Source organism: Anolis carolinensis, chromosome 2 (genome assembly GCF_035594765.1).
Source record: "Anolis carolinensis isolate JA03-04 chromosome 2, rAnoCar3.1.pri, whole genome shotgun sequence".
In the NCBI taxonomy this organism is placed as follows: Eukaryota; Metazoa; Chordata; class Lepidosauria; order Squamata; family Dactyloidae; genus Anolis; species Anolis carolinensis.
In genome coordinates, this window is record NC_085842.1 from 103,615,787 (window position 1) to 103,641,843 (window position 26,057).

Below are 26,057 nucleotides of genomic sequence, written 5' to 3' on the forward strand. Positions count from 1 at the left end.
CCACCACCGTGCTCATGTTTCTATATACTCTTATCTGGCTAAATTGTGATGGATAGAATAGCATAGATATATATCAACCTCACTATTTCAGGTAATTTATAAGGAGACATTAAAGGTGTTTTTTAAAAAACTTCCAACATCAATGTTCCTTAGATAATATTTTCTGAAAAGTCTAAAAACAAAAGATAAAGATAAAGGCACAGGGAGAGTGACAATGAAACCATTAAAATTCTGCAAAGCTATACTTTCAAACGAAAGCCAGTTGAACATTTCTTAATTATTCACATGATGCTGAAAGTGTAGTAGGATTAACACTGGGTGAGCATCCCTGGAGAAAGTACATGTATTATATAAATCATGTAGGTATTCACATTATAGAATTATAGTACTGTGATTGCATTTTTAATTGTTATGGTTCCATCCTGTGAAATCCTAGGATTGTCAGTTTAGGGAGGAACATTCAGAATTTTCAACCAGAGAACTCCTTGGATGCAAGGATTCCATAGAGTTTTGCAAGCACAACTAAAATGGTATCATAGCACTATAACTGTGTAGCATAGATGGCCTCTTGGTCTCTACCTTCCTTCCAGATTTTGAATGGTACAAGAAGAAGACCTCTAATGAATTTAAGAAAAAGGCAAAAGGGCTTGGAGAGGAAATAGAGATTCCCCCCAGTAGCACTGTTTAAGGCCTTAGAGGTAGTTTACCTTAAATCCCTCAATGCAGAATGACTAAAATAGTTCAAAGTACAGACAGAAATACTTACCTAGCTTGTTTGTACTCCATGGAAAACCCTTTATTCTCTTCTTAAGAGAGTAAAATTGATCAGATATTACCCTTTCTCCATTGTTGTTGTTGTGGGCCTCTAAAGGTGTATCTACACTATAGAATTAATGCAGTTTGAGAGCTCTTTAACTATCAGGTTGTGCCCAAAAGTGTTGATGCCTCACCAGCAGAGGTGGTCCAACACTGAGGCAAATTATGCAGTCGCCTGTGGCGAAGACCATGCGGGGGCGCTGTCAAGGCGGCGGCAGTGGCAGGCCCAGACACCCATCCACATGGCCGCCTTCCTGCTCTCCCTCACTGTCTGAGGGCTCCGCACCTGCCACCCGCCCATCAATGGGCCTGAGCATGTGCGCAGGCCTTCCAATTGACTGCACAGTCAATTGGAAGGCCTGCACACACGCACAGGCCCATTGGCCATGCTTTTTGGGCACAGGACCATCGACGGGCGGGCAGCGGGTGAGGAGTCCTCAGACAGCGAGGGAGAGCAGGAGGGCGGCCGCGCGGATGGGTGGCTGGGCCTTCCTCCGCCGACGCGGTATTTATCAGCAATTTGTTTGGGGGGGGGGCGCAAAATTCGGGAGGGGTGCCAAAATTCCAGTTACCTACTCCTGAAAATTACCTTGGGAAAGCTCTGCTACAAATCCCAGGATCCCATAGCATTGGGCCACGGCAGTTAAAGTGACATCAAACCGCATTATTTCTACAGTGTAGATGCATCCCAAGTCATTGCTAACTTGGGGCACTTCCAGGCCTCATCTACACTGCTATATAAAATCCAGATTATCTGATATGAACTAGATTATATGGCAGTGTAGACTCATATAATCCAGTTCAAAGTAGATAATGTGTGTTATCTGCTTTGATAATCTGGATTATATGGCAGTGTAGAAGGAATCCAAGACAGCATCAAAACATGAGACAAAAAATCATGGGACCCGACAGCTAGTCCAAACATAGACATGTTATTCCTGGTAAAAGGTCCCTCACAGTCCTGTTTGTAGCAGATTTTAAATTTCTGCAAGATGGATGGGGGACATCCAGTGTAACTTTACTTTTTTAAAACATTGACTCTTCGGGATATGCTGAATTTCATATGTGCTCATGCAAATATCTATATGTACACACAAGCAGATTTTTTTATTCTCTTTCCTCACTCTGCTGTAAATTCAAGCTTGGTTTAATTTCATAAAGACCAGAACAAAGTAATGCTTGTAGAGAGTTCTCATTATAATTGCTTTCCAAATGTGCTCCCGTTTACCTCCTGTGTGTCCATGGCTCCGTTTGTTTAAAGCCCAGATCAGCTGTTTCAGGATTTTAAAATGTGTTATCTGACCTGGAACAGTCCACATCAGGGTATATGAATGAAATTATGTGTTTTCCTTGACTGCATGGATATACAGTCATGTGAATATATGCATTTTCTAGCCAAAATTGAGTTTTAAGCGCACCTTTTTAACATGTGTTTTTTCAGCTGTTAATCCAAATCAGCACACATTTTTGTGAAATGTCATTTAGCCATCACCCCCTTTTATGCCGGTTTCTTCCATATTTCAGGGCATGTGTAGAAGGGCCCATATTTATTCCTTATAATGGCATTTCCTTGACATGTTTTGTTCAGAGGAGATTTGCCAAGGAAATCCCATTATAAGATCACCCAGTGGGTTTCCATGGCCAAGTAAAGATTCAGACTCTGGTCTCCAGAACTGTAATCCAATACTCAAACCACTGCACCATGCTTGAACTCTCTCCACAACATAATATTATTATGCCACTAATAGAGGGTGTGCTTTGAGGTACCATTGATCTAGAGGCCATTCAGATCATAATTCTCAGATTGATTAATTAAAGAGGTAAAATTATGCTTGACTCTATAAAATCCCATTGAATTGGCCTAGTGAATTATTAGGCATGCATGTCCTTTTCTTAGTTTTCGAGCCCATATTTTGTGATCATTTTTCATAGTTATAGTGATGATAGTTCTTTAGTTTAATTCCATTAATTTAATTTGAAGACACCATCCTTAAATCCATTTGTTAGCCCCAACTATAAACCTATTAAATCAATCAAATTTAAGTAACTGGCAGTTTACCAATTTCCCACTGAGTTAATGGGGTATTCTAGTTGGAACTATCAGTGGGATTTATGTACAAAAATATGAATAATTTCCTAAAACTGAAGTACTAAATATTGAATACATTGGATCTTGGGATGTTGTTTTGCCATGCTATTTTTGAGCTGAAAACTGCTGTTTTGAGGTAATATGTCTTTTAATTCTAGATTCTATTTTTCCTTTGATTTCCTATAGCTTTGAAAATAAAAGGAATAGAAAACATGTTTTTGTTTTGTTTTGTCTAAAGTATTTTAACTTTACAGAAACACTAAAAAGGGCTTTTCATGGAGTGCATACAAGATGAATTGAAATCAATCTACTTACATCAATACTCTTTTTCAAAACCAAATTTGTTTGTTTATTTGTTATCTGTCCCACAGACATTTTCTTACTGTGAGAGTTTATTATGTTCTCTGTATTACTCATTTATCTAATTCTTGGAAAATCAAGACAGCATATTGCTTATTATCTTCAAATTTCTTTTTCAAAAAAAGGAAATAAACAATCTGCTCCATCCTAAATTATTGTGGGAACAATAATTTAAATTATTTATTAATAATAAATAAAAGTGAATACTATATGCATAAAAGTTCAAAATCACTGGTATTCTAATTATTTCCACTCAGAGCTGTGCCATTTTCATTGGGATATGCAGATATGTAGTTTTGCACTTTTCTCTAAGTGCAAGAGGAATTTTTTTTTCCAAAGGCACTATCACAAAACAGAAACCAAATGAAGTATCATGAAAACTGGCAGTTTCCTGTTCAAATGCCAAGTGGAAAATTTTCAGTAACAAAACTAGAAAAATTGTGTGTGTGTTCTGACCTTTGTAGTAGGAATCTGTATGCAGTCTTGGCTTTTCATGCAGGCCTAACTGCAAAACCTCTTGGGACAACTGAGTATATCTTATCCACACAGATCTGATCATACTATATAACAAGCCAGGAAAATAAATGCTGGCTTTATTCTCAGCAAGAAGTAGGACAGGGACAGTTTTTTATTCAGCCTCCAAACTTGTTGTTCCATTAGTTACTAGAAATAGAAGTCTTCCTGCATCCAACAATTTATCTTCTGTCAAGGACCCCAAGAAAGACACAAGGGAAAGAGGGGAACTTAGGAAGTTTAAAGATCAACACAAGATTACAAGAGAAGAAGCATCCCAAGAAAGTGAAGGTACCATCACTAGGTGGTAGGTGGGTGACTGAGACAGAATAGGGATTTTGTTAGTGTACTGCCCACCCCACTGCTCAACAGTCTCCCTTCATGAACTAGCTGGGGTAGTCTAGGGGTGGCATTGGAGTCTCAGCTGCTAATAGTGCTCCAACATCCATGCTGAGACTGCCTGTCAAAAAATTGAATTTTGCCCACCACAATTCAAGAGGGTCCCGAAAAATGGATCAGGAGATATAGAAACCTGGACACTGAAAATGGTATGAGATTTAGCTGAATTGCACATCCCTATTAGGGAGTTGAAATCCCAAACATCTGGCACATCAATGTTTGGGAACTACTGCTATATTGTATGAAATCTAGATTGGCAAGGTGTAAAAGGTTCTCCAAAAATGACTGACACCATCACTGCAGCACACACAAATTTACCACAAAGGTAAATGGGGCAGAGACAGACGTCAGTAGAGTCAAGAGTCCATAGTCATGTTTTAAACTCTGCTCTTAAGCATTTGTGTCAGGAGTTAGTGTTGTTCACTATTGGAGCGTCGCCTTATTGCTGCTCCTCCTGCCACTGCCACTTGACCAGAGAAAGAGCACCAACAACCCCAGATGGGATGTTGAGATGGATCTACCCTATACACATATAGGAGTTTTGACCTACTGTATTTATTTATTTACAACATTTCTACTCCGCTCTTCTCACCCGAGGGGACTCAGGACGGCTTACAACAACCGGAAAAATTCAGTGCCAAATAGATCAATAAAAACAGCAACACATTTATGGATTAACAATAATCCATAAAATACATTAATCGACCTTAAAACATATAATTACTTAATACCATTCTTCCAAGGAACCATTGCACATAAACCTAAATTCAGACCATGTCAATATAGTACTTATTCATTAAATGCTTGTGCACAAAGCCATTTCTTAATGTTCTTCCTGAAGCCCAGGAGAGTTGGGGCCTGCCGGATGTTACTGGGGAGGGCGTTCCACAGCCGAGGAGCCACCACTGAGAAGGCCCTGTCCCTCGTTCCCACTTGTGAGGCAGGTGGGACCGAGAGCAGGGCCTCTTCAGACAATCTTAGTGTTCTTACTTTAGCTATCATAGCTCCAGCTATGCAATCCTGGGATTTGCAGATTAGTGAAATCCTTGTAAGCTTCTGTAGACAAATACTAGAACTCTCTAGTGAAAAGTTCTAAGAACCTCACCAAACTACACATTTCAGGAATTCATGAGATAGAGCCATGTCAACTGAAGCAGTATGAAACTGATACAACTATGTGTCATGGGTACAAGATGAGCTGCTCTCACTTTCTGCTAACTTATGTGCCCCTTTCCCTCTGAGCAAGATCAGGGGGGAGGATTGGACAAGAAGCAGCAAGAAAATAGTTCACAATTTTAGGAAAGTGAACAAGGCCCCACTGAGACCTCTTGGGGCCCTTCCAGACAGCATCAAAATGTGGCTCAAATAAGTGAGGCAAAAATCATAGTTCCATAAGGGGAGTCCAGTCATGGAGCTGTCAGTCCCGGCAAATCTCTACACACACCCTCCCCCGGGTGTCCTGACATCTTCATTCATTTGTAGCATTTGTAGGGCCTCATAAGCGCTGATGTGGACATATTAATGTGTATACAAGCAGATTTGTTGTCATCATCTCTTCTCACTCTTCTGCTGCCTTTCCTTTTTCCCTCTTGAACCCCATTTCCCTTTAGGGTCACTTCCCTGCCAAGCTAGTGTAATTTAAAGCTCTGTTTAATTTCATAGTCATGAGAACAAAGAAATGGTTGCAGAAAGTTCTCATGGGAATGGCTTTCCATTTGTGGTTCCATTTAGCCACCTGTGTGTTGTTGCTCCATTTGTTTACATCCCTCATCAGCTGTTTCGGGATTTTAAAATGCACACATGCACTGAAGCAGTGCCACACCAGCATACAGCTATGAAGTCCCGTGTTTTTCTTGACTGCAAGGATATAAAATGATGCGAATATGCACATTTTCTGGTCAAAATCGGATTATAATCACACCTTTTAAACTTGTGTCAAAGATTTTTCTTTCCTCCCAAACTTAGAATCAGCAGGGAATAAATGGAGCATCATAGATGTGTTAAGGATGGACTGCATCCTTGCTTTTAAAAGGTTTACACCATGCATGCTACACTTCATTTTAGAAAAAATAAGACTTTCACTCTTCAGCTTTTGGTTTCATGCATTACATTGTGAAGCTGTAGATCTCCTTGGGAGGTGACCATTCATCACCTTCATCCCAGATGACAAGTGTGCCTTTCACTGCTCCCTAATTGCAACTCCTGAGAGTCCTGCTCTAGCTTTCCCCAGCGGGCAGCAGAATTTTGAGCTCACCACCAAAGGCAAAGTACCTTTCAGTATCACCACATGTCTCAGTTTAATTAACTGCAAGGTGTACAAATTGTGTGTTAGGTGGGAGGTAAATGAATAAAATTTAAATACTTCAGTAGATGGGTTTGCAAATTCTATTTTAATACATGACTAACACAGGAACCCGCCCTCCCCCTGCACATGCATAATTACATTATTAATTATAAAGTTTTGGAAGATGTGCCAGACAGAGTTCTGGCTGACCCATTAAATCTGAAGTTTTCATTGATTTGGTCACACTATCAAGATGCTTGGAAGAAAGCAATATGGAAGCTTCCTTGCCTGCCCCACCTCTCTCTTCTCAGACACTCTGCCTGACTCATTGATGAAGATGTGCTAGTTTCTCTTTCCATATGTTATAATTTGCATGATAATTTAATGGGAATACGTAGTGACAAAATGAAATAAATACTGTGGTGTGACCAAAGAGAGGGAAGGAAAATCAAAGCAGTGCAATTCTTGGTAGAAAAAGAATAACAGTACACATGGAAAGTGACTAAACTGAAGAGGACAAATAAAAGTACTGTATATACTCGAGTATAAGCCGACCCGAATATAAGCCAAGGCACCTAATTTTGCCACAAAAAACCTGGGAAAACATTGACTCCAGTATGAACCGAGGGTTAAATTTCCAAAATAAAAATAGATACCAATAAAATTACATTAATTGAAGCATCAGTAGGTTAAACGTTTTTGAATATTTACATAAAGCTCAAATTTAAGATAAGACTGTCCAACTCTGATCAAATCATTATTCTCATCTTCTTCAATGTAAATGTACTTATGTATCCTTTTAATAATAATAGAGTAAAATAATACATGTAATAATAATAATAATAATAATAATAATAATAATAAATACAGGAAAATAAATTAAGTAATAATAAATAGAGTAAAATAATAAATGCAGTAATAATAATAAGATCAGAGTGAAATAATAAATGTATTAATAATATTAATAATAATAATAAAAATAAAAATAGAGTAAAATAAATGTAATAGTAGCAACAATAATAGAGAAAAATAATAAATGTAATAATACCAATAATAATAGAGAAAAATAATAAATGTACCATATATTTTTGAGTATAAGTTGACCCAAATATAAGCCGACCAGGACCCTCACCCGAGTATAAGCCGAGGGGGGCTTTTTCAGTCTTAAAAAAAGGGCTGAAAAACTAGGCTTATACTCAAGTATATACAGTATCTTGCATTGATAATCTACAAACACTGGAAATATGAACACTTAAGAATACATGAAAAGAAAGTGGGGAGAAGAGAGGGAGCAAGACAGAGAGAGAGAGTCATGAAAGTATGTGTCTATTTTGTGACAGGATAAGCTCTCCAATACTTAGCCAGAATTCCAGTGTCACACCTGTTCACCCTTTTGTATTTCCTGACTGGCATCTCCTTGAAGGCCTCCAGGAAAGAAAAGCTGACTACCTCCTAGATATTTAGTTAAGTAAAGTTACTCCTGCCTTCTAATCAGCTTCAAATTACAGTGACTTTAAATTTCCTAAAAACGTTAGAGTCCATCTGATTTTAGAAGCAGGGTTAGCCATGCTTAGTATTTAAATGTAGAACAGCTAGGGAATATCAGGTGCTCTGGGCTACATTCAGAGGGAGACAATATTAAACTACCTCTAAATGTTTCTTGCCTAATAAAACCCTACGAAATGCATAGGGTTGCCATAATTTGGCAGTCAACTTGAAGAAATACACAATCATACATTCGTAAGGGTTTCTTGTCAAGGTTTACCTAGATAATTTTCCTGTTTCTTAGTCAAGACTGATAAAGTGTAACTTACTCGGTGGTTTACCATGTCTGAGCGGAGATTTGAACCCTAGTCTCCCATGGTTCTGATACTCTAACTATTATAGAAAATCACTCTCACTACTATTACCAGCAACGTATTTCTCCCCAGGATCTTCCAAAATCTATCCTTGCATTGCCCTCTTCATCCATGCCCACTTTTTCTTGTTCTTTTTGGAAGAATTGCATAACTCTGGGAGTTCAAACTCTCAACCAAATTTTTCCTCCAACAACTGAAGCCCAATAGGTTTAGACCTGCTATGTGGAATAGCAGAGCTACTATACCTGCCACAGAAAAATCCTCTGGATTTCTGGGATTTGCAGTTTAGAAAGGGGCATTTAGAGTTCTCTACCAGAGAAGATTAGTGCTTTACCATGATGAGATTTCAGCTAGGACTGTGGATAAGGATGCCCGTGCTCAATAAGTTTCCTCTAAGCCAGCTTGGCCAGGACAGAGAACAAGCACTCTGGGTTGAAATCAGACTAAAGAAGTTTATTACAGTTTGGCCAAAGGTGATAAAAGTACCAGCCAATGCTCAAAATATACAAGCACAACTCCATAGAAATATATAAGACATTCTATGCAGTTCTGACAGCTATTCAGACTTTCTGTGCCTTCCTCACTGTGAGAGCCGTTCGGCAGTGGAACTCTCTGCCCCGGACTGTGGTGGAGGCTCCTTCTTTGGAGGCTTTTAAGCAGAGGCTGGATGGCCACCTGTCGGGGGTGCTTTGAATGAGATTTTCCTGCTTCTTGCAGGGGGTTGGACTGGATGGCCTGTGAGGTCTCTTCCAACTCTACGATTTTATGATTCTATGATTCTATGATTCCTGCTTGGCTGAGAAACCATACCGGCTAGGATCCACACAGGGATTGGTTAGAAGTTTCTCTGGTGACACTGACAGAAGGCAGATATCCCCATGGTGGGAAAAAGAACCGCTGATTATTGATCTGTTTAAAGGTCCAGCTTATGTAAATAGTAGGGGTGTACAAAACTTCGTTTGTCATATCTATTTCATAAGATTCATAGATACAAAGTGATAAGCCTGTTTTGTCATGGGTCGGAGAAGACATTTGAGTGTGATTGTGTCAATAGTAAGTTAAAAAAGTAAATAAAACTTTATTTATATACCGCCCTCTCTCCCCAAAGGGACTCAGGGAGGTTTACAAGCATAAAAACAGCAACATACATTACAAGCAACACAATACACACATTATTAAACAAAATTAAAGACCTATACAACTCGTAAAACAGTGAAGACCATAAGAAACAATCACAACAACCAGAAGGAACAAGAATACATAATCAGATGGGTTAACATGGACTGTTATTAGGGATAGATGATCCTTGTACAACATGTTTATGGGTCAGGGGTCAGCGGTACACCAGAGAAAATTATTCAAAGACCCGCCAAAACCACCAGGTTTTCAACTCCTTGCGAAAGGAGGACAGAGTAGGGGCTTGCCTAATCTCCTCTGGCAGATTTTGATTTCACTTATTGACCAGGGATTCGACAGGATTGTTGGTGATGCTAGCCATTGAACCCTCTAAGGCCTTCGGGAATCTCAGAGGATCCATTAGCCTTAGACCTCTCTGACCCATCACAAAAGAGGCTCTCTGGTATACAGAGACCCTCAGGGAAATGAAACAGGAAGAATGATGACTAGAACGCAGAGGGTGGAAAGCTCAACTTTTATGTGACAAGACACAGTATAGAGGGCACCTTTTGCTCCTATAAGGTGGCAATACTTGCAGCGAAGAAAGCTTTCCTCTTTGCAAGCATTCCACCTGCAGATTCATGTCTAGCTTAGCTGTTCAGAGTGGTGAGAGGCTTAACTCAGGTGCCCTCCCCTCCAAACCCTTTCCTAGAACCTTAAGTAGCTCACCGTGATGCTTTTAACAACCATTTTGCAGTTAAAATCTCTCACATAAGAGCTGACTTAAATACTGTCATTGGAGCAGAGGCCAATAACAAAGTATCCAGCAACTCTCCAGTGGGATTACACTGGATCAGTTTCAATTGATGAGTACTGTTGATCTGGGCACTGGGGCAAGTAAGGAAGATAATTTGCCTTCTTGATCCCTGTCCATCTTGGCTGGTTGCCATGAAGGAGATGCAATTTGATCTCAAATACAACAAATTATTACTGCATTTCTCAGGGAGGGGAAACTTTCCATCCTGTTTAAAAGAAGCAGTAGTTACACCACTGCTGAAAAAGCCTTCCTTGGATCCCCTGGACCTTAATAATTACAGACCAGTGTCCAACCTTCCTTTTTTGGGCAAGGTGATTGAGAAAGCAGTTGCCCTCCAATTCCAGGCAGTCTTGGATGACACACACTTGCTTAATCAATTTCAAACCGGCTTCAGAGCAGGATAAGGAGTTGAAACTGCTATGGTCGCCATAGTGGATGATCTTTGAGGCCACTCTGAGTCAATCAATCAATAAAGTTTATTGCACTAGCCATAGGCCATGACATCAATAACATACAACCTTTATAAACACATTCCAATGTAAAGCAAAACCCGTTCAAGATTTAAAAACTAGTACATTAAAATTTTGCTGGCAGAAACCTAGCAATAACAGCGTCTAGTCTGTGACCTCCTTAACCATCTCCCTTTCCCTATCTGGTCTCCGGCGAGGTTTTTGCTACTCTATCTCTGATCTTTTGGGCAGCGATTGCAAATGTAGCTACTTTTAGTGTTATATTTTTATCATAATCTGCTAGTAAGGCACCAATCACGGCAGATTCTTGCCATGCTGCCCTTTCTTCAAGGAGTGTTCCCAGGAGATTTTTTCTGGGGTCATTATACAAAGGGCAGTGCAATAGATAGTGAGTTAGATCTTCTTTTTCCCCGGCGCCACAAATGCAAAGCCTTTGGGCATGAGGGATCCCTCTGTATCTCCCTTCTAGCCAGTTTGAGGGCATTGTTTGGAAACGCAGGGCTGTAAAGGCTTTCCTCAACTCAGCTGACGTTAGGTCTTGAAGGTATTGTTGGCAGTATTGGTCACTCTTTAGTCTGGGATACCATATAGAAAAACTTTGCTTTTTACTAATCTCTAAATTGTCGGCTGCATCCTTCTCAAAGATATTGTCCCTAATCGCCTTCTTGTCTAGCTGCATTAGAGTTGTTATTGACCCGTCAAAATATTGATGGAGCAAGGCTAGCCAGGATTGCACCCAACCTCCCCGTTTAAACTGTTCCCTCAAGCATTGCTTTGCTATGCTCTCCTCCTCCATTCCTAGCAATCTCTTCCCATACGAGATGTTTAGCTTGTGCATTCTGGCCTTGAGTGAGGGAAGATCTAATTCCAGTCTTAACAAGGCGGCTGGGGTCCCCGAGGGAAGGGCTAAAAGAGCTCTTGCAAACTTGTTCTGGATGCATTCAACCTGTTCTGTGTTACCTTGCCCCCAAATTTCCGCTCCATATAACAGTTGGGGTAAAATTTTAGCGGCAAAAATCTTTACTGTGGGACAAACCAGTGAACCTCCCTTTGTTTTTCCAAAGGCTAGGATTGCTTTCGCTGACCTCCAGGCAGATAATTTGGCTGCCTCTATATGGTTCTTCCATTTACCGTTGTATGCGAAGTGTAAGCCCAGATATTTAAAACTATCACACTGCTCTATTGAGTGACCATCCAATTTCCAGGTGTGACTTTGCTTCCTTTTGGAGAATACCATCACTTTGGTTTTTGAGTGATTGATTGTCAGCTTCTCTTGTTTACAAATCCTACTTAGTGACCTCAAAAGTCTCCTGAGACCTATTTGCGTCGATGAGAGTAGCACCATATCATCCGCATATAATAGGATTTGGATTCTCCTGTTACCTACTGCTGGGGGAAAATGTTCAGGAGAGCTCAACTCGGCCACTAAGTTATTCACGTAGAAGATAAACAAAAAAGGTGCAAGCAAGCAGCCTTGCCTCACTCCTCTTTTGGTTTCAATGTTGTTCGATAGCTTGCCTGATAGCCCTAACCTCACTCTTAGATCAGTTCCCGAGTATAGCTGGTGCAATAATAACAGCAGTCGTCTGTCCACATTCGTTTTTGCCAACTTTGCCCACAGACGTTGTCTATCAATTAAATCAAAAGCTGAGGTGAAATCCACAAATGCTGTGTAAAGGCAACCCTTTGGTTTCCTCAGACTATTTTGGATTAAGTGCGACAGCACAAAGCATTGATCTATTGTGCTTCTGCCTTGACGGAATCCAGCCTGTTCTTCCGCAATAATATTATTTTCCTCCGCCCAACTCTGTAATTTGTTTAACAGAAAGCTACCATAGATTTTTGATACTACATCCAACAGACTAATTGGTCTATAATTGTGGGGGTCCGTCCTATTACCTTTTTTATATAGTGGAACAATTATACTGGTTTTCCACCCGCTCGGAATGATTCCTGTCTGGTTGATATGTGTGAACAGTTTGGCCAAGATGGGGGCCCACCAGGAGATGTTACATTTGAACAGTTCTGGGGGGAGCATGTCCTCTCCTGGAGCTTTTCCAGCTTTTAATTTTTGAAGTAGGCCTTCCATTTCCTCAGAAGAAACTGGTGGCCAAGCAGGAGCGTCAAAAGGTTCGGATACCTCTCCCGCTGCCTCCGGGTCGTCAAATACCTCTCCAAAATAGGCTTCCCATGTAGGAGCTGAAATTTGGGAATCTAAGTGGGGTTGTACGGACCTTAGCCCAGAATGTACCATGTTCCAGAATTTGCCCTCATCCTTTTGCCTAATTGCCAGGTCCAGTTTGCACCAATTTTGCCTGTTGAATTCGAATTTCTTCTTTTTTAGTAGGGATTTATACTGTGAACGGATTACACTCAGACTTTTATAGGATTGTTCGGTCCCATTTTTATTGGCTGCTCTAATGGCCCGGACAAGGGTCTTTTTTTGGCTCCTGCATTCTGCATCAAACCAACTTCCTTTGCTGTGCATGATGTCTTTAGCTGGATCTGAGTGAATCAGATGGGGTTTGAGGGAGGTAATAATTTGTTGATAACCTTCTATTGGGTCGATAGTGCTTTTGAGTATCTTGTCTCTACAAGTTTCGAGAGTCGGTCCGGTAAGTAGGTCTAACATCTTTTCGCACATGGGCCCTGACCATTTGAGTCGTCTGGGACCCGTGGAGCGGATAATTATTTGACGCACTGTCCTGCTCTACTTCTGTTTTTATAATTAATTTGATTGGGTGATGGTCACTTTCTGGGCGCATGTCCACTTTAAAGGTTTTAACTGCTGGTAACAACCCAGTTGAGATTAAAAAGTAATCTAGAACACTTCCCCGTCTTGCTGAGTGGTAAGTGTATAGACCAGATGACTCCTCTAAATAGCTACCATTCATAATTAATAAAAAATGCTTATAGGCTAGTAAGAATAATTCCAGCCCATTCTTATTAATTCTCACGTCTCTTGAGTTTCTGCCAAGCGAGAACTGGTTCTCTAGATAAAGCCCAAAATGCTGCGCTAGATCCTCATTTGATTTTCCCATCCTCGCGTTAAAATCCCCTCCTAAGACTATGTTCGTGTTTTCCAAGTCCGCGGTAATGTCCCCTAAGGCTGCGTCTAGTAGCCTCCATACCTCTTTGGTCGAAGACGTTGAGTTTACTGGGGGCACGTATACATTAATACACAGCAGAACCTGTTTATCCCTAAATTTTATCTCTACTGCTAAAACATTATTGTTCGTGTGGTTAATCATAATTTGACATTCAGCTTCTATCTCGACTGAAACAAAAACTGCTAAACCCCCACAGCAGCGCCCCCACTTATGTCGCCTCGAGGCAGCCACTGCAAAACTCCTAAAACCCTGCAAAGTGAGGTTTGGAGTATCCTCCACCCAGGTCTCCTGTAACATGATGATAGAGAACTCCTGTAAATATTCTGTGAACTCTTTGTCCACTAGTTTTCCCATCCATCCAGCAATGTTCCAGGACAGGATCTTTAGCTCCTTTGCTGTTTTCATTTTTATATAGTTGTTCGGGCCTAAACTATTTAAATGTGACTGGATGACTCTATTTTTGTATAGGTATGTAGGGTTCCCCTCTTTAAGGGCCTTTACTTTCTCTTTTTTTTAAGATACTATAGATGGAAAAAATTGGGTGATAGAAGTCTGTTTCAAACCACAATTTCCACTAGGTATTGTGGTTTGCATCTGAGGCCCTACCTTTTCCGGCCTCCTGTCTGGCCTTCATGCTGTTTTAATAATTGGCCCCCTGTTCTCTTTTTCAATACCCGTTTGTGTGTCCCAAGGCCCTATAATAAAATCTTTATCATGGGCCACACATGGGTTAATAGTTCGGGGTTTCACCACTATCACCTCAGGGGACAGGGGGAAGTGATTAGGGGGTGGGTCAACTCTTTCCTCCGTGTTCAAAAATCTCATCCCTAGCCAGTCAATGTTATCCTGCACTTCCCTTTGCCCGACCCTTGCTCTGATCTGACCGTCATCGTTTAAATACTGTCTTTTGGAAATTATTTCTCTTAGGTGACCGCTTAACGCCTGCAATCTATCTAGAATAGCCCATTGCTCCTTTCCTGGCAGGTTCACATATGTCTCAACCAGTAGCTGTTCCTCTGGGCAAAACAGGTTTTCCTGGCCGGGGGTATTTTTCCCCTCCATTGTGGAGCTGGCAGCTTGGACCTCAAGGGGGCTCTGCAACTGTTCACTTCTCTCTGTCGTCGCTGATAGTTGTTCTTCAGAGTCCTTTATGCCCTCAGGGGATCCTTGGTTGAAGATCTTCTGGAAGAATCTTGTTATTGTGATGCCCTTTTTTGCAAATAGGTCCTTAGCTCTTATGATGAACTTCGCTATATTTAGGTCAGTAAAAGAAACTATGGCATCAGCATACAAAGGATCATTATACAAGAGATCAATCTGGTCTATATCAGTTTTGTACAGCCCCCCTGGTAAAACCGTATTCACAAGACTTATCACATGGGACTTGCGATCATCCGGACTTGAGAGCTTTCCTGGCTTGGGAACTTTGATGAACACTATCTTGTTTGGTATGAGGACCAGGTTCCAGTTATCCCCAAAATGTTCTCTGTCGCTTGTCTTTTGCCTGTAGTTTTGTTGATTGGTCCTTGGCGATTTAGGTCCGTCTGCTCTCACTATTTTTTTTGGGTTTCTGTCATCCTTCTCTCTTGACGTGTTGGGGTCCTGAGGTTCCCAGTGTGTTTGTGTTGCCACATTTATGTATTGGGGGCCTTGCTTGATTTTTCTGGCTCTATCCATTTTCCCTACTTTGGAGACACTGTGGCTCCACTTTGAAGGGTCTTTTTTATTTGCCCTCATTTTTGTTGCAGAAGTTCTTGAGGGTGGGATTAATGCTAGAAGTTTTTTTAATCCCCGTTTGCAAAACCTAGTGCGCCCTGTTTGCTTGCATGTAATTTTGTGTTTCAACTTTCCTTTAATATTCCTGGGGTTTTTTTTTTGCGCTTGCAGTTGACTGGAACTTGTTTGGTTTTATTTAGCTTTGACTGTTTTGTTCTTGTTTCTTTCGGGCTGGAGGAGGCTAAGTCCTGCCTGATTGCTGCTGGCTTTACCATGTTAGATTCACAGGTGCCGGATAACTCTTCAGCTTTAAGTAATCTTGCTAAGGTGCACAGGAGCCCAGTGCTTTCTTGTAGGTATTTCTTTATTACCAGCAAATCATTTGAAAAAGCATTAAACTTAGATTCGAGGTGCAGGTATCCCTCCGTCCCTTCTTTTCCTTGTTGAAACACAAGTTGGGGAGGTTGGGGATGTTGCTGTGGGGAATTCTTGGGAGTAAAAGGTTCGAAATGCCCCTTTTTCAAGCATGGACCTGGGTGCTTTTCTGATGCTGGGTTCCAGCTTATGGGTTGTTTCACTGCAACTTTGGGATTCACAAACTCAGTCATCTCCTCAGCCAGGCTTCTCCCGCTCCCTGACTCCCCGGCATGACACCCTCCCAGCAAAAGCCTTTTAATGTTGCTCGGCCAGACCTCCATGTCCTCAGCAGGCAAAACCTCCAAATCCACACTCGCGTTCCCTGGAACCTCCTCATCCACAGCCTCCTGCCGTCCCTGGTGAGTCTTTTCTTTGGGGAAGAATTGCGTCAACTTGGCTTGTCTCTGTTTTTTCTCTGTTGTAAGGGAGTGTAATGGCAAGGCTTTCTCATTATAATTTTTTCTTGTGTGGACCATACTTAAACAAGGAAAAGTTCAACTTATCTTACAACTCCGACGCTCCTCCACACCCTTCCAAGGCCGTTTCACTTCAAAGACTTTGAAGCTGCAAACACAGAACAGCTTTCTTCCTCTATGGCTAGCTGTTGCCTTTAAACTTGTCTAGTGTGGATTGTTAGCTGTCTTGAATCCCTTTATAAATCCCTAATAAAATAAGGGAAACTTTAAAACTTTAAAAACATAAAAACAACAAAGATACCGGAGCTCAATTAGGCACGTCTGATTACTCCGGCGCCATCTTGGAAGCCTCCGACTCTGAGTCCCCTTTGGGGTGAGAATGGCAGGATATAAATGTAGTTAATAAATAAATAAAATAAATCTCCGTCTCAATACTGACTAGGGGCTTGTGTCCCTGTTGGTGCTTTTAGACCTCTCAGAGGCCTTTGATACCATCAACCATGGTAACCTGGAATACACGGAAGGGCTATGAATCAGAGGCACTGTGATGTAGTGGTTCCAGTCATACGTCTAAGGCAGGTTCCAGATGGTGGTGCTTGGGGATAGCTGTTCCTCAAAAAAGGAGCTGTTATATGGTGTCCCACAAGGTGCCATTCTATCTTCAATGCTCTTTAATATTTATAGGCATGGAGCAGGATGTTATCAGTATGCTGATGGCACCCAGTCCTCATCTGGGGATGGAAGTGTGTCAACCAGTTTTGGATGGGGTTACACTCCTCCTGAAAGATTGTGTTTTCAGCTTGAGGGTGCTCTTGGATCCATCTCTCCAAATGTCAGCCCAGGTAGATGTGACAGTCAGGACTTACTACCAGCTTCAGCTGATACGCCAGCTGCGCCCCTTCCTAAATGTGGAGGACCTAAACATGGTAATGCATATGCTGGTCACTTCAAGGTTGCAATTTTGCAATGCACTTTACATTGGGCTATCTTTGTACCAAGTTCAGAAACTCCAGTTCGTTCAAAATACAGCAGCCAGATTGGTTACAAGAACATCTAGGAGTGAGCATATTTACACCTATCCTAAAGTCACTCTACTGACTGCCAATTAGTTTCTGGGCAAAGTGCAAGGTGTTGGTTTTGACTTTTAAAGCCCTACATGGTTTGGGTCCAGGTTACCTAAAGGATTGCCTTCTCCCATAAAATCCAATCCACACACGTCGGTCTTCTGAGGGGCATCTGCTCCAACCAGCCAGAACCTGACTATAAACCACCACCCAGAGGACCTTTTCATCAACAGCCCTACGACTGTTAAATGAGCTGTCGGAATTTAAAAACCATGTAAAGAACTGACTCTTCCAGCAGGCCTAGTCAGACAATCTATAGACATTAATTTTAAATGCACATCCGTTGTTTAATCTATGTTTTCTGTATTTTAATATTTATTTTATAGAAATACGTTTTGGTGCGTAATTTTTATAGAGATACATTTCATATGTTTCTGCCATGCTTATGTGTTTTAATTGTTCTGTAACCTGCCTCAAGCCACGAGGAGAGGCAGATCAGAAATGTCATTATCATCATCATCATCATCATTGTTATTATTACCTCCTGGGCCAGGAATTATTAGGTCTCATGTAGAATGATTCCAGTTCATTATAACCATTCTATAATCTGTTATAATGATTGTGTGTATAAAATGCTATGTGCTGTATACTTTCTTGCCCAGCTAGCTATCTTCTCTATTATTAAATAAATGCTACCATACCAAACATTTATAGATTTTTCTCATGTACTATATTGTACATGTGCAATAATTTTATTCTAAGTGCTTAGGAAGCATTATTTCAAGTCTAAAGAGGACTTCATTGGACAGGGAGCTGGAAGCAAAAAAATTGGGATAAAATTGCAATGCCAACACAAGATCCAAAAAGGCTGCTTACAAATGTTAAAGCAATTAATGAAACCAATTATACCTCTTGCTGAATGCATGACCTGAGCTGCTCCCAATTTCAATTACATATATTTCTCCCACAGCAGCAGAGCTTTCACTATATTCTCTTCTCATTGTGTAGTACTAAAGCAATATGAACAGAAAAGCAAAAGGAAAATAATCAATGGTTTAAAAATTGGGGATGGGTGAGAATTTCTAATCCTAGACATATTTACCTATTACAAAAGTCAGATCTGGATACAGCAAAGGATTGATTAAAGAACAAGGCATCTCTTCTGGAACTCTATACACAATTATGTGCAGAACCAAAGGCATGCTTTCTTGCATGTTTATCAAGCAATATGAGAGGAACTCTGTAATGCAGTAAATATTTTGTAAAGCTAAGGCCCCAGTCTCATTGCCTTCAACAACAAAATAATGCATTTGTTCTTCCTAAATGCTTACGTATAATTGCAGTGGAGTGTGCTCTTTACTCTCTGTGTAAACCTATTTGTCTGGAGGTGGATGGATGTTGTCATGATCTGGCACTGATGTATGGCTAAAGCACGAGGATATTGGATGAATGGATTTTAACTATATGTTTTATATTTTATACTGTATTAATTGTTTGTAATAGATTTTATATGCTGTTTGATTTTAATTATGTGTCAGCATTGAATTGTTGCCAATTGTACGCCGCCCTGAGTTCCTTCGGGTGAGAAAGGTGGGATAGAAATATTGGAAATAAATAAATAAACAATGTTTCACCCTTTTGCCATCCCTTTGTTCACTATTACACAGATGATAGATAGGCAGGCAGGATCTACATTGCCCTATAATGCAGTTTCAGAATGTGGATTAACTGCATTGAACTAAGTTATGTGGTAGTGTAGACTCACAGAATCCAGTTCAATGCACAATCTATATTCTGAAACTGCATTATAGGGTAGTGTATATTGAGCCACAGGCAAATAGATATGCTTTATAGTCTTTTTTCTTCTGAAACATAGAAAAAATAGCAGTCATTTCATTTCTGGTGTTTGAACTCAATTCTATGCTCACTTGATTATGGTCCTTCAGATGTTTGGGACTTCAGCTACCAGAATTCCTCATCATTGGTCATGCTGACTTTTGGGAGTTCAAATCCAAAACATCTGGAATACCAACATTCAAAAAGAATTGGGGTAAGTTAACATATTTTAATGCAGGTGAATTGGAATGAAGGCTACTGACTTTCCCTTCACCTAGCTTGCTTTCACCCCCTTCCACCAAAGAAATGGCTGACATTGTGAACCTCTCCCCAAAATGCCCTAAATAATATTTGAGCTGCCTCACCTAACAAGAAAGTATGGCTGTCTGAAATGTTCTCCACCAGAGACCATGGATGCATCTACATTATAGAATTAATGCACTTTGCTACCACTTTGACTGTCATGACTCACTCCTATGGAATCATGAGAGTTATAGATTTACAAGGTCTTTAACCTTTCTTTGCCAAAAAGTGCTGGTGCCTCACCAAACTACAAAACCATAACATTCAGCCATGGCTCTTCAAGCGGTGCAAAACTGTATTAATTCTACAATGTAGATGCACTCTATATAATTTTGGTGAAAATTGTAAGACAACAGCAGTGCTCTTATAACAAGTCGCATGATTGTTTGCAATATTATCAGTTGCGTTAAAATATACTCAAACATTGTAATATTAATAAGGATAAAATACACATTAATGCAAAGGTCATTTAGCCAATTTTACTTAGTAGAAAAAGGGAAACAGAACAAGTTTTATTTTACTGTTTTTTTAAGTTTTCATGTAGGCAATGGGTTCATTTTACACATGTTCCCACTAATATTTTGGATATTTGTAGGATATCATGCAGCTTTTCAGATTTACTCAGAACTATATTTCCTTTGAAACATAGCTATGCCCTCAGTGGTATGCAAGGCCAAAGCATTGCCTGTCAGTTAGAAATATAAGAACCAGGTGAAGCGAGGGATCATCTGTGACATTGAGAATATGATTCACTTCCTCTTTTATGAATTGATTGAAAATGTCACTGACCATTCTTAGGATCTCTCTGATGTTGTACTTCAGTTGGTTAGGGCAAAGGAAAGGAAAATTCCCCCTGAAATGAATTAATACCTTCAAACCAAACCCAGCACATTTTTATAAGGAACTTGGCTCAATTTTAGTCTCAAGTTTGGTTTGTTGATTTGTGTACTATTTTGGTTATTCTTAAAACACTGAAAGATTTGAGCATGCCAACAGATTATTTTAAATGGGAGAGAGAAAAGTTGTATGAGTAATTAAATGGGTCACACATACAAATAGCAAAGGCATTAAAGGTGTATTGCCAAAGGCTTTCATGGCCATAATCACTGGGTTGCTGTGGGTTTATTGGGTTGTATGGCCATGTTCCAGCAGCATTCTCTGCTAACATTTCACCTACATCTGTGGCTGGCATCTTCAGAGGTTCTGTTGGCAGTGAGGCAAGTGCATCCAGATTGCAAACTGGGGCTGGCTCCTGTTGCAGCAGCTCCACTGACTGCTAGTTTGCTTCTGGGCACAATTCAAGCCCTACATGGCTCGGGTCCCGGCTACTTTGGCTGATTGCATCTCCTTGCATGAACTTTCTCAGACCCTGAAGTCTTCAGGACAGGCCTTTCTCTTGGTCCCACCTCCATTGCAAGCTTGGTTTGTGAGAACAAGAGACTGCAAGAACACTGCAAATAAAATGCAATGAATTATTTTTCTATTACAATAAGGATTGGAATGTATATCATGCTGACAATAGATTGCATTCAGTTAGCTATAAGCAGAATTACTCGTTCTACTCTGATCCGCTTAATTATCAATACCTTTAACATAGGTTAATAGGAATTATAACTTTATATACCTTAAGTGTATTTCTAAAGAAAGATGTTTCTCATAATAGCATAAAGTAGTAAGACCTAAGTATGAAATGGGTGAAATATATGAAGTCAGCCCATTAACTCTGATTTTAATAGACCATAGCAAAGCACACACAGTGAAAAACTGTAATGAATGCATTGAGATGCCATTAAGACTGGGTTTCCTACAAAGCAAGGAGATCTCGTTCATTTCATTTAATGGGATGGGTCCTTGCATGGAGCCTTTGATATGCAGAGCTCTTCCCTTTGTCAATTATGAATGGACAAAGGGAAAATCCCTTCTCTGCTGAGGTATGTGACCAGAGATGTGAAGACTCCAGACCCAAGGTGAATTGTTAAATGAAGAAAAAGAATAAGCTCTAATTAATTGAATTTTTAATCAATCGGTCTTATTTTTCCTTTTGTTTCACATTTATTTTTTCTATGAGAAAAGCGGGCTATATTAGCCAGCATTCTGTAATTAGAAACAACTAATTTTTACTTATATGTTATCTTATTAGAGTGACCTGAGATCAAACTGACTGAAGGTACAGTTTTTAATTAAAATAAAGAAACAGGAGCATGACTCCACTCATGCAATAAGATTTTCCAGTCATCCCATGCACTTTGCAGCCCCTTTAGACCATTGCAAAACTGCTCCTGAAAATACCAAGGTTCTCTGGCATAGTTTGGGATCGAAATCCATTAGGAAAAGAGGATCATGAAGATCAAGGGGATGGCCTTTTACAAGTCAATGTGTCTTTTCATAAAATAAATATTTTGCTATTATTGTTGTTACATGCCTCTAAAAGAATTCCATATCACAGTAGACCTATTCAGAAATTTCATTTCTGGGTTAAATATGTAAGAATGATGAAGAATTTCCACCCTGCTTTTTCCTCCCTTTTTTCTTGGGGCTTTTTAGCCCTTGTTATTGCTAAAGTAACTACAATAGATTCACAAGTTGGAATTGTTGTGTTTTTTTCCCTCTTTCTCCAGTACTCAATGTCTTCTTTTCCCTCTAGGATATCGCTTGTATAGAGATGTGTCATACCATTCCTGTGGTTTTCATTTATGAACACTTTCTTCCAGCTTTTTGTATGTTATTTCCTCTCGAAGAGACGTAATCTCCTTTTACTTTCCCAGAAATACAATAAACTATGATAATAACATTTCCTTTATCTCTGCTTCTCATTATCTTTATCTTTAATCATGTTGAAAGATTATAATCAGACAGAGCCACATTATATGCGGTGTAGTGAAGCAGTCACTCTGGGGAAAATCAGCCAAACCAAGGAAGCTTTATCTTGGGTAATAAAACTCCTTTGTGAAACTGCTGCTTACTTTGTCATTAGGAAGCCATGCTTTTGATATCAGGAATTTTTATTTCTGTTCAGTAGATTGAAGAATGATTGACTAGATTTTTTTTTTTAAAAAGTACATACTTACTAGTAGAATTTTTTAAAAAAATATATACATTCTATTGAACATCAGCAAAAATGCATCCCTTAAGTTCTAGCATCTCATTTAATATTATGTCTACTGCTGGGAAAGGGAACTGTCATTCAATGCTAAAATAATCTGTTGACAATTTAATGGCCCAGTCTTATAAGGGCAGTACAGTCTTGGCAGTCAAGATTTCATTCACAGAAACATCGAGTTAACAGGATGTATGTACAGAGGAATCTCAGTAGACATCAGGTAGGAGTGCTGATTCTCTTTGGTCATTTACTTCCATCTGGAGGTATCTATCTATTTATGTCCTGGTTTGGAACATGTTGAATGGCAAAAAGACTGCCAGAAGTCAATGATTTTCAGAGCAATGTCAGCAGGAAAAGAAAGAAATAGACATTCTTCATCATTTTTAGTTGCAAATGTTCTCCAGGCCCTGCAATATGCCCTATTCAGAAAGTTGAAAGACCTCACACATGCTCCCATTCTTCATTTGGTTAGATTATGTTAGATTAGGTTTTTAATGAGATCAGGACCATGATTTCACCAAGATATTCCTCCCTTATCCTTAAGTATGGAGAAGAGGAGCCCAAAGAACATATACAGTCAGTCCTCAACATATGCAAATTTGACTTTTGAGGATTTGATTATTCACAGATTTGATTAAAATGTTCTTGCTAGGAATCCCTAGATCCTCCATGATTCTACAATCAAATTCTGCTGAAAGCTGGTCATAGACTCAAAATGGAAAACCTGGAGAATCCTAGAGAGAACATCTCTCTGAAATCTGCAGATAGATACTCTAAAACAATCCAGAAGAAGTTGATAATAGAATCAGGCATTTGTATTATTTGTGGTTTTTCATGTTTATGGAAGTCCTGTTCCCCTAGCCCCAGCAAATATGGAGGCTGATTTAAGCCATCGGGGGAGGGGGTAGGACATATTTCAAAGGAGCCAGTGTCAGGGGAGCAACAAAGTATGATGAAATGCAACATCTATATCAACTGGTACATTCTCTAGATATAAGAATTTTTTACTTGTAAACAACTAGATATAGGACTGGGATTGCAGGGTATAGATGTTTTGTGGATGTAAAATGTACAAATTATTTTGTATTCCGTTTACTTGTTGACAGTGGAATGAATGAAATGGGTGCATCCCTATGCCATTGTAGAACATGGTTTTCTTTAAAATAGTGTTGTACGTTTGGAGAAGAGTGGGAGGCAGAGACCATTTTTCATCCACTCCTAGATGTTGTCTAAGACCTTCCCCTTCCACCCCTCCCCCATGATTCCCAGAACTAGAGAAAATGAGTTGGACAAATTTACAAAAGCCCAGTACATTGTAAAATGTTCAACATTCCTGTACAAACTGTTTTAACATAAAGCTAACCACAAATAATGGTACCAACTCTTTAGCCACATTCAGAACACATTCAGAATGAAATGCAGAGACATCAAATCTGGCTCAGCAAAGCTTGTTCTGTTTTCAAATGGCAGTGTTTGGAGAGTGCACAGTCTGAAGGACCACTGTGTTTTATCTGCCTATTAGGACAGCTGATTAAAAAAATACAGAATAATCAAAAGTCTTCCATGTTGTTGTATGACTAGTCTCCTTTGTATGAAAGCCTACGCTGTCTGTATTAATGTATGAATTACAAGAATGGATACTGTATATGTTCCATCTTAATACAGATTACTCCTTCTCTCCCCACCCTCCACCATCTTAAATGTTTGCTTGCAGTCTACCTGCACTGTAGATAGTGCAGTTTAACACCACGTTTAACCATTATGGTTCAATGCTATGGAATAAGACTTATGTTTTGTATTTCGTATGTTTTAAGTTTTATATACTGTTTCATGTGTTTTATGATTAATGTAAATTGTTTTTAATTGCTCTATGTTTATTGGATTGTATTGTTGTTTTATTGGCATTGAATTTTTGCCCCGTCTGTAAGCTGCTTTGAGTCCCTTCAGGTGAGAAAGGCAGGATAGAAATGATGTAAATAAATGTATAAATAAATAAATAAATAAATTTTACAAGATCTGTAGCCTTCTCTGCCAAAGAGTGCTGGTGCCTTGCCAAACTACAAATTCCAGGATTCTTCTGTATTGAGCCTTGGCAGTTAAAATGGTGTCACAATGCATTGGATCTAGTGTTGAGCCAGCGTTAGAAAACTTTCTGAGTGCTAGATTTTATGTTAAACCTCTGGAGTGAAGAACTGGAAAAGAAAATGGAAGGTGCTATGAAAGCTACACTCCACAAGATCAGCCTTAGGAATACATTAGTGCTTGTGTTTCCGAGATTGTAGGTTTTTACATAATGAACACATAAAGTGACAACTCAAACTTCTGTTGCTACCGATACTGACTGCTCTTGGATGTTAGAGACAAATCAGCATGGGCAGTACGAGTGGTTCTGAGTAGCTGAAATGTTTTGTGTTTTCTTTGAAAAGGCACAGATGATGAATTGTCAATGTTTGATGCCAGCCGATCCACTTGGCTTACACTTTTGCTGGAAGCTGTTAATGTTTTTAAAACACTCCATTTCCTTCTATCATTATGGCAGCCAGACAGATTATCTTGCCTTCATGCTGGGCTCTGTGACTGGGAAAACATAGAACCTAGCTTTTAAAAAAATAAATAAGCTTCCATGTACTTCAGGCCATGCTTACCTTGTATTTCCTCTTGCAGTTTGTCGCCCATCCCAATTGTCAACAGCAGTTGCTCACCATGTGGTATGAGAATCTCTCAGGCTTACGCCAGCAGTCCATGGCTGTGAAATTCCTGGCTGTCTTCGGAGTCTCCATAGGCCTTCCATTCCTTGCCATAGCATATTGGATTGCTCCCTGCAGCAAGGTACAGATTGGTTAAGGTGCATGTTTGTTTATCATTATTTACATACATAGACATGTAGATATCCTACAGGCTTGACAAAGATGCAGATACATTAACTATGATTACAAATACACGTTGTCCTCTTAGGAGATACAAGGAGTAAAAGAAAATCTTAAGAGCTCCTAGCAATTTACCAAGGGAAGGGAAGAAAACCATCAAGCCCCCTGTAGCAAAGCAGTTTGGAACTTGTTTTCCTAAGTAGTACGAAAGTACATTTAGAAACAAAAATGAAAACAAAAATAATAAATGAAGGCAGACTGACTGCCACTTTGACTAGTTATTTAGTGCTATGTGTGAAAACAGATGCCCTTAGAGAACCTATAGGTGTTGAGTGAGAAACCTTAAGAGCTCTTTGCCATAGCACAGCAAGTGGATATGACTGTGGATGTACACAGGGTCAACCCCCAGCGTTTTCAGTTGAAAGGAACTCAGGCAGCAACCCAGGGAAAAGCTACTGGGGCAAGGGGACTCATGTACTGAGTTAGCTCAGATCATATGTTTCAT

The 26,057-nt window shown here is 39.8% G+C and overlaps 1 protein-coding gene across 2 annotated transcripts in view; it reads left to right on the top strand.

Annotated features, from left to right (window-relative positions):
* The window catches only part of trpc7 (transient receptor potential cation channel subfamily C member 7), a 172,041-nt gene that overhangs the window by 87,605 nt on the left and 58,379 nt on the right, over positions 1-26,057 (top strand). For both annotated transcript variants that reach the window (XM_062970336.1, XM_003223951.4), the window contains exon 4: positions 25,350-25,514. In XM_062970336.1, coding sequence (XP_062826406.1) covers positions 25,350-25,514 — 165 coding nt within the window. The remainder of the gene's footprint in view (positions 1-25,349; positions 25,515-26,057) is intronic.